This window comes from Hirundo rustica, chromosome 13 (assembly GCF_015227805.2).
Source record: "Hirundo rustica isolate bHirRus1 chromosome 13, bHirRus1.pri.v3, whole genome shotgun sequence".
NCBI lineage: Eukaryota > Metazoa > Chordata > Aves > Passeriformes > Hirundinidae > Hirundo > Hirundo rustica.
The window spans coordinates 19,508,244-19,518,004 of NC_053462.1; the positions used below are offsets into that span (position 1 = coordinate 19,508,244).

At 55.5% G+C, this 9,761-nt stretch overlaps 1 protein-coding gene across 2 annotated transcripts in view; it reads right to left on the reverse strand.

The window, feature by feature from the left end:
- The window catches only part of UACA (uveal autoantigen with coiled-coil domains and ankyrin repeats), a 28,411-nt gene extending 19,293 nt beyond the window's left edge, over positions 1-9,118 (reverse strand). For both annotated transcript variants that reach the window (XM_040077480.1, XM_040077479.1), the window contains exon 1: positions 9,015-9,118. In XM_040077480.1, coding sequence (XP_039933414.1) covers positions 9,015-9,071 — 57 coding nt within the window. In that variant the 5' untranslated portion in view covers positions 9,072-9,118. The remainder of the gene's footprint in view (positions 1-9,014) is intronic.
- Between the last annotated feature and the right edge of the window lie 643 nt (positions 9,119-9,761).

The following is a 9,761-nucleotide window of genomic DNA, read 5'->3' on the forward strand; positions in this document are numbered from 1 at the left end:
AAATGTAACCCATTTTAAATTAGAAAACACACATGCCTCTGCTTTTAAAAAAATAAAAAAAAAAATTCTCCTTTCACAGCGCTGAAACCCTTCCTGAATAAAAACCTGGTTTCAGCTTACTGCTGCTGCCAGTCTGTCTCCCAACATGTGAAACGAGAGGAGTCACAGAGGCTGTGAAAACATTAAATAGACAGCGCAGTGATTAACAGGAGGGAGATGGAGAATCCCCTTTCGCAAGTTTTAAATTTAAATGGAGATCTCCCAAGTGCCATATTTAGAGGAGTAGGTCAACAAGACAAGCAATGCGCTGTTTTGTCTGCAGGAGAGAAACCTGGTCCAGGGCCAGGAAAACCACTTACACACACCCTGGAGGACACACAGCAGAGGCTGCAAATAACCTAATAAATGGATCCTCTCAGCAGGGAATTTCAAAACCACTCGCTCAGATTTGGGCAAATTCTCTCTTTCCCGGTGAGTTCTGAACTGTGCCCCGTCCCCTGCGTGAGCACCAGCCTTTGCCCCACAGCACCAACACTCCCCAAAGAATGTTCCAAGACCTCTCTGCAATTAGCATCCATGTGACGAAGCCAAAAAAGCGCAGCGACTGTGTTGTCTTCTGACCACGACCAAGTCTGTCTCCTCAAGCTAAAAATGGCTATTTTTTGGGAGGGGGAATAAATACACCTCCCAAGCGGCAGCAGCAGCAAAGCCCCGCTTCACCAAAATCAGTCTGGTGAGAAATGTAGGTAAGGCCGTGGCTTCCAGGTGTACAGCCTTCTCCTCCAGAGTATTCATCCCAAAGGTTTTCCTTGTGTCCCTTTCATCTGCCTGCAAACATTCCCTGTGCCTCGTGAGCTGCACTCATCCCGCAGCCCCTCCGCGCAGCGCATCCTCCTGAGACAGCCCTGACCACGAGCGTTAGGGTTGCTGAACCACATTCCCCAGCCCTGCCCGGCTCCAGCCGGGCACAGAGCAGCTTCAGGAAACACGGCCCGGCTACAAACCCCACGGATCAATCCTGAATCCCGAGAGGACACCAACTTCAACACGCTCCTCAGAGCAACCAAAGCCTACAGCCCAATTCGGACATTTTTTTCCAAAATTAAGACCAGAAACACCATCAGACCCCAGCAGGGCAGATCTCTGGAGGCGCTGCACCACAGATGGGGGCCAAGGCTGATATTGCCCACTCCGTGTTTTCCCCAGCTCAGCCTGCCAGGAATCCTTCCCAGCTCCGTGTCTCCAGAGGTAAGGAGCGTCCCAGCTCCGCGCTGGGCTAGCAGCAGGAGCAGCCTGGGCGCCAGCAGCCTGTGTGCGGTGTGAGGCCGGGGCTGTGCAGGCTCTGCGCATCCAGCTGGGATCTCCAGAAGGATGCAGAGACATTCCCAGCAGCCTGCTCAGGGGCAGAACACAAACCCACTGCTCCGCGGGAGTGACAAACTTCCTGCGCTGAAAGAACTGATTCCCCCAGTTATTCCCCAAACCCAGGTGAGCTTTGAGCATCCTCGACACCCTCTGCTAAGGAATTGTACAACTCCAGAGCATGGAGTGGCGGGACAAGGAGCAATGGCCTCCCACTGAAAGAGAGGAGCTTTAGGCTGGTTTGGAGGAAATTCTTCCCTGTGAGGGTGGGCAGGCCCTGGCACAGGGTGCCCAGAGCAGCTGTGGCTGCCCCTGGATCCCTGGAATGTCCCAGACCAGGCTGGACGGGGCTTGGAGCAGCCTGGGACAGTGGGAGGTGTCCCTGCCATGGCAGGGGTGGCACTGGATGAGCTCTGAGGTCACCCCACCCAGCTCAGAAATACCAGCTCTAACTCAAAGCAGCTCCTAAACCCTTTGCAGTGAGCTGGGATAAAGCTGTGAAAGTGAGCCCAGCTCCTGCCACCGCAGGGCCAGGCTGATCCTGACCCCAGCACAGCCCAGCGGGGACACGGCCCCTGTAATGCCATCAGCGGGTGACATAAGCCGCCAGGAGAGCAGAGAGCTCTGGTGACACTGCCAGCACCAGCACAGCACAGCTCACACGCTCTCAGCGGCCCTTTACACAACCCCAGGAGCAGTGGGAAGGGATTTAAAGCCCATCCAGTGCCACCCCTGCCCTGGGCAGGGTCACCTTCCACTGTCCCAGGGTGTCCCAATGTCCAACCTTGACACTTCCAGGGGATCCAGGGGCAGCCACAGCCGCTCTGGGCACCCTGTGCCAGGGCCTGAGCCCCTCTCAGGGAGGAATTTCCTCCCACCACCCAATCCAAACCACCTTTCGGAGCCAGGGGCAGGCTCACACATGCACCAGGCCCCACACTTTGAGTCGCTGCCCTTTCTCCAGGGGGCAGAGTACATTTGTCATCAAAACCCGCATGTAGACAGGCACACCCCGCCCTTTCAATGGCACAAAGGGACAAACGCTTCTGAAGTACTTTGATTTGTTTTGAAGCTGCTCAGACAGAATGGAAGGGTAAGTTAGATTAGAAATCTGGCTGTTGAAAACGTTCCCCAGGCGCAGCTTCCCCTGCAGCGTAAGGGCACTTCACTAAACCCATCTGTCCTGAAGAATTTGGCTGAAAAAATACTGCACATACTGGGTTAAACCCCATTGGGGCGAGCAGAAATGGCATTTTATATTTTACAGGCGTATCTTACTGCCCAGGACACGTCTGTCTCCACGTGTAAACGCTTTGGAGTGTCAGGAGTGAGATGTGGCGTTTAGTCTGTGCAAGGGAAAACCAGACACAGCCCGAACACAGGGCTCTTGTTTCACCCAGCACTTCCCCACAGGCAGCACTTTGTGTTACCGCCTCATTCACCAGAAATCCTTCAGAATAAAAAAGCCATTGAATGCCACCAAGCGGGCAAGGCTCAGCCCAACCTGGGATCAAAACCAGCAGCGCCCTTAGGCCTGCCCTGGGTCGGTATTTTGAAAACACTCCCGTCAAAAACTCACCTGAACAGCCGAGCTGTGCCTGGTGCTTAAATGTCATCAGTGCAGGTAACACCTTAAAGCTAGCAACTCAATCTCCTCACAAACATTCCTGATTTTACCCTGTTCTGAAGGCACCTTCCCCCCAAGTCAGCGTATTGATCAAGATTGATTTATTAAGTGTCAAGAAACAATTCAAATTGACTTCTAGCTCTGTTACGTGTCCAAAAAAATCCTCTCTAAATCAGCAGGTCCCCCGCAGCAGTGCCAGTTTCTCTCTTCCAGGCTGTGCCCGGGAAAAAATCCACCAGCAGCAGCCACAGGAGCTCAGAGGCTGCACTGGGAGTGCCACAGGATCCTGCCTACAGCCCCTGCAGGAGGCAAAGCCTGCCCCAAGAATTAAAAACAGACCCAGATTTGTTCTGAAACAACTTTCTCACGGCCAACACACAACTCCAGAGCAGTTTATTGATAAAACAGCCTGGGACTGCCAGCCTTGAGGCACAGCCTGACTTGGACAGCACTAGAAGTGATCAGAGCTGCTGGGGCACTGAGAGCACAAAGCCGTGGCTCTGCGGCTGTGTTTCCAAACTCTGCTAAGGATATTTCATGGTAACAGGGTGCTGGAGTCCAGGGAATTCCTCTGGCTGCCCTGGAGGGTCAGAGACCTGGGCAGAGGGGTCTGGGACCCCAGCCCAGAGCTCAGAGGGACACTGGCTTTGATCCCAGTCCATGGGAAAGGCTTCCTGCACTGCGGGAAGGATTGCAAAGCCACAAGAGTGTGAAAGATAGGAGTTTAGCTTATCACAGGGTGAAAAAACAGTAAATCTAGGTTTCTAGCATTGAAGTGAAGGGGGCAAGATGGAGAATTTGGGGCGTTGTCTCCTGCTTCTTCTTCCCTCACTCCATTTCAGCAGTGACATGGCACAAAGTAGTTTAAGAAGATTGGGTCAAAGCAGAGATCACCTGTTTAGTATTAGTGATAGGCATTGGCAAGTAAGGATAAATAAAGAATACTTAGCAATTAGTATAAAAGATAGAGACAGCCCAGTTCGGGAGGAGTCGTCAGATGTCCAGGCAGCTGCAAACATCTTTGTTGGGCACTGAGAAAATTTTAAGATAAGAAACAATAAACGAAGCATGCAACCTTGAAAAATCAGAACCTGAAGACTCAGTCTCTTTCATCCGTTTGGCACAGAGCTGCGCAAGAGGGCAAAGGACTCTAAAACCACCTGAATGTCGGGGAAAGCCCACGACAACAGGGGCCAGACTCGCACCAACAAAGAACATCCCACCCTCCACAGCTCCCAGCTCCTGGAGAGAGAGGAGCCCTGCAAGCCCAGCTCCTGCTGCAGCCTGGCTTCACCCCACAGGTGCCCAGGAGAAATATTTCCCCTTTAAACAGGGAGAAACAGGAGCAGGGTCAGAGTCCAGCTGCCTGCGCTGCTCCAGCACAGCTCCCGCCTCCCCGGGACTTCAGGCGCAGCTTTAGCTGCAATTGCTGAGCTCTCAGGCAAGGCCCCATTGATTCGTGTACTTCCATTTATGAAAGCATCGGGAAATATCAGGGGTGATGAGACCTGACGTGACTGCTGCACCCAGCACACAGGGACCAGCCCCGAGCGCACGGGGAAGGGAGCAACAAATCCCATCCGTGCTCAGTCACCAGCAGGCCATGAAAACAGGGATCAGCCTCAGATGTTCAAGCATGTGCTCGCTACCATTAATATTTAAATACTGACAAAGCGCTCCGTGAGTTGCTTCTGCACAAAAGGTCATACGAACTCCAAGCAGATACGCACAGAGCTTATCTGTGTAATTATGTCTGCAAATCAGCTCGGGATATTGAACCCGCACCGAACCTCCACTCTTTTAAATATTTTTAATTGCTACATTCCAGAGTCATAAAGCATTAACACTCCTTTCTACGGAGCCTGAAAATTACAATGCACCTGTAAACAGGCTGCACCACAAATTGCCCGTTGTGTTTCTCCAGCTGCACCCCAAACAAGCTCTAATTCCAGTTAACTAAATGCAAATGAATCACAAAGAGATTTTTTTTTTTTTTTTTTCCGAGAACAAACACATTAGCACGCGCCTGAATAAAGCTTCCTGGAACCAAAGAGGCTCCAAGGAACAGCCCCAGCCAGGCCAGGAATGACATTGGAATATTAGAGCGCTGCGGGGGCCTGAGGATGCCACGGCAAAGTCACCTCAGGCTGCCCCAGCGAGGAGGGACGGGACAGAACTGCTCCAGCCAACAGCAGCAGCACTGGGAAAATTCTGCTGATGGGTCGGGGCACCAGGATCAGCCTGGCTGACAAACTGCTCTGCGTCCTTGCGCAGGGCAGAGTCAGGGCACGACGCCACAAAAGCCGTGTTCGTGCTCAAGCTCCGGTGTGCGCCCAGCAGCAGCAGGTTCCTCCTCCGTAAATGATCTTTAAAGGGTTCACATGAGGTTATCAAACACTTGTTTTTCCCTTCACCCCTTCGGTTGCTAACGTGCATTTGACAGCACACCGGGGCTGCAAATCGCTGCCGACGTTCACGCTGCTGCGCGCCCGACGGGAAGGTGCTGCTGGTGAAGGAGAGGAGCCCAGCAGCATCCCTCACTGCCCTAACACAGTGGGGCAGCCCAGAAGGAGAGGTGGCAGCTGCTCTCCCTGCTGCTGGCAGGGCAGAAGCAGATGTTTAATGGTCTACTGGGTCACGCCACAAAGCTCCACTCCTTCCCCAGAGGAAAACTCATCCGCTCAACAGAGCTGGGCAGCGTCCACGGGGAAAGAAGCGTTGACACAACCTTGAACAAGCTCGGCTGTCACTAACTCCAGAGCTTCTTCAGATCCCCAGTTAATAATCACAGCTCATCATACCAGGGCAAGTGCTCAGGTGTCCCTTTGTTCCTTGCACAATGGTTTCCGCTAATTACACGGCGGGTTCGGTTTCTCTTAATTAAACAAAGCCCAGCACCCACTTTTCCCAGAGGAGAAAGGATTGCTAGGGGTTTTCACATGGTTTTTTACATCCCCACCTCCCTGCAGGTGATCCCAGGCAGTGCTGGTGGCTCCTGAACCCACGGGGATCCCACGCCTCGGGATGCAGCTCCAGCTCTGCCCAAAGCACCCCCAGGAACCCCGCGTTCCCCAGTAACTCCAGGGGCCCCTTCCCTAAATTCCAGGCCTCATCACAAGGGACAGCAGGGTGAAAACCCTGCCCGAGGAGATAGCACACCTGAGACTGAGCAGAGCCCGTGCCCAGCTGTTTCCCCAGAGCTACAGCAAGAAGCAGGCGCCTTTTCCCCCCGCAGAGGCCACAGTCAGAACCCACCACAAAGTCCCTCTGCAGAGGTCTGACCCAGAGACCTGGATCAGCTTTGCAGAACAACAAACCGACCCAAATTGGCTTCTCGAGAGGGGCCAACCCATGAGCACCTCGCTGTACGGACACAGTTCCCAACTCTGCTGGAAGAACACCTTTCCTTATCACAATCCAGGTGCCCAACACACATTTATAGTGTCAGGGCGTATTCTGGAATCTCAGAAGCACGGGCAGTGGGAGCTGCTGCGGTCCCAGTGGCATTGATTACATTAATTAAGTCCTTTCTTGTAAATGCTGGCGAACGAGGCACCTCCTCTGACCTCCGTGGCCCACGGAAGCCCACATCCAACTTTCCAGCCTGCCCTCCTGCTAATGACAGGCATTTGTCTCACTATGCAGGGCACTGAACAGGCTGCTCAGATGATTTTCCAAGCACCATCAGCCAGCTGGAGCTGGCAAAACCAGGTAATTCCACTTTCAAGCACAGCATTCAGGATAATCGTGGAATTGGCGATAACGTGTTTTTTACTTTCTGCTGCTTTTCGTGGCTTCCTTCCATCACAAGTGAGTGGAAAAGCCATCCCCAACAGAAGGCAGGTAACTACTACCTTCACCCGGAGGAAAACTTCCAAAAGCAGGCTGGATTAGGTTTCTCTCCACCCCCCAGGAAATAACACTGGGTGGGGAGAGGAGAGAGGGATGAAGTTTCTCAAACAGAGAAACTCCTTTCAAGCAGGATCTGTAAAGCTGCCGCTGGCAGGGTTCCCACCCACTTCCCCTCCTTCCCTGCAGGAGAACAGAGACCCGGCTTCATCCCACCAGCCCCCCTGCGAACACCCACCCACAGGGATGGATCTGTCCCCCCACTGAGAAGAGTAAAAGTTGCTGTTTGATGCGCTGGTGCAGTGAGCACATAACCAAACTATGTCATAAACAGAGGAAATAAGTTTACTACGGACAAAAAAAAAAAAAAACAAACTGTTTTTACGGGATCTTGCTGAAAGCAATTTCCTTTAACGCAATTTAGGGTAAATTCGGCTCTCAAAGGTATACAGGGGGTATTCATCCAAACCTCCTCTGAAGGTTTACTGGAAGCGAAAAATCTCCCCGTCTATTCAAAACCAAACACAGGTGGTGTCAGTCTCTGTTTGAATTTAATTATTGGGCTAATTTGAGAATAACAAACAGCTCTAAAGTACGGGACAACTAATGAACAGAGAGCAGCGCCAGCCCACACATGACAAATCCTCATAACAGCCTCATGAATCACTGCTGAGCTCCGCGGATCCTCGGGCACGGGGATGGGAGCTGTCATCTCCCGGGGAGTTCCAGCTCCTCCCCAGGAGCAGGTAACAGCTTCAGACCCAAGGCAAAAGCGCAGGAGGAGTTCAGAGATAGCCAATATCTCAAAGGACAGCTGATAAAAGCCAGTGTGTCTCGCATTCACCTCCCTGCCCCGCTACTGCACGTAGCCAGCGGCGAGCTCAGCAGAGGAGCACAGGGACGCGCTCAGGAAGCGTTTACACAAATTAAAGATGATTTACAGCGCCAAGCAATTTCCAAGCACAGCTTTCTCCAGTTACAAAGACCTCCTCCCTCAACAAAAGTCATCCGCGGGGATGAATGAATTAAAAAAAAAAAAAAAAAAAAGAAGACCAAGAAAGCCAGTTAAAGGCAGCTAAAACCAGCCTAAATGTTGGAAGCCGGACAAGAAGGCACAGACAACTGCACCATCACAAAGGTGCCTTGCCAGAGGTTCTGCCTCCCCCAGCTCTGCATTCCAGACGGGATGATCAGCAATCACAGCTGCGAGGTCACCAGCCTCCGAAAGCTTTCTGTCCACTCCCCGAGCACATCCCCCGTTCAGGAGCGCTGCGATTTTGCCACGTTAATTCCCAGCGCAGAAGCCGCTCCCGCCCGCGCCCCGCACACGGACGGGCGGCTGCCGGCCAGGGCTCGCACCGGCTCCCGAGGCTCCTGGGGAAGGAGGCGGGAATTCGTGCCGGGGGCAGGAAACAGCAGAAGGGCACCGGTGACCTGTTCGGGGCTGCGACAGGCCAGGGGCGGCCCGGGCACCGCTCACTCCGCGGCTGTCCCCGCTCAGCCCCGCTCCTCCAGCCCAGCCCAGCCTTCCGCACGGAACCCGGGCCCGCGGTACCGCGGCTCCCCTCGCTCCCTGCTCCCAGCGCGGTGTCCCCGTTCTCCGGAGAGCCGGAATCCTCCGTGCTCTGCCCCTCCGGGAGCCGGGACCCCCGAGCTCTGCGTCCCCAAGAGCCGCGACCCTCTGTTCTCCGTCCCTCCAAACGCCGGGATCCCCCCGTGCCCTGCCCCACTCCAGGAGCCGGGATCCCCCCGTGCTCCGTCCCTCCAAACGTTGGGACCCCCATGCTCTGCCCCTCCACGAACCGGGACCCTCCGTTCTCCGCCCCTCCAAACACCGGGACCCCCGTACTCCATCCCTCCAAACACCGGGACCCCCGTACTCCGCCCCTCCAAACACCGGGACCCCCGTACTCCGCCCCTCCAAACACCGGGACCCTCCGTTCCCTGCCCCTCCAAACGCCGGGACCCCCGTACTCCGCCCCTCCGAACACCGGGACCCCCGTACTCCATCCCTCCAAACGCCGGAACTCCCGTGCACTTCCCCTCCACGAACCGGGACCCTCCGTTCTCCGCCCCTCCGAACACCGGGACTCCCGCACTCTGCCCCGCTCCACGAACCGGGACCCCCGCGCTCTGCCCCACTCCGAGCCCGCGGGGGTCCTGCCCGGGCACCCACCGCGCTGCCCCCGATGACCGCTTCATGTTTCTTCAGCCGGGACTTGAGGCTCTTCATGGCGCGGCCGCGGGCGGGGGGCGCGCACCGGCCCCGTCGCGCTCCCGCCGCCGCCACGGCCGGGACGCGCCGGCCGCGCCCCGCCCACCCCCAGCGCAGCCAATCGCCGCCCGCCCTCGCGGGCGTTGCTGCCAATCAGAGGGCGGGGCGGAGGGGAGGGACTTCCTCGTGGTCAAGGGGTGCTGCCCGGCGCGGAGCCGCCCGGCCGGCAGGGGGCGCGCTGCGGGCGGGGCAGGCGCGCGGCGGGCGGGGCGACGCTCTGGCACGGGGCGGCCCCCTCAGGGCACCATAGAGAGGGCGGGGCTGCGGCTGCTGCGGCGTCGGGATAAGGGTCGGGATAAGAACCGGGAAAAGAACCGGGAAAAGCACCGAGACAGGTGTACCTTTTGCCGGGGGGACTCCGTCCTTCCAAGTACAGAGCTCCCGGTGGCTGAGAAGGAAGCTCAGAGCTCTCCCGCTCACCCGCAGCGGGCGATAGGAACCAATGGCCACCGTGCAAACAGTCCCTGTAATAAACACGACATATGTCCACAAAGGAATGAAGAGGTCACACAGCAGAGGCCCGAGCTGGGCATAAGGCAGCGTTTTAAACAACACAACTCCAGCCTTGGCGTGAGCGTCTCAGTTTGAGTTCAGTTCTCCTCATCCCAAGTCTTATTTACTGTCCCCTTCTCACTCCATTTTCCTCAC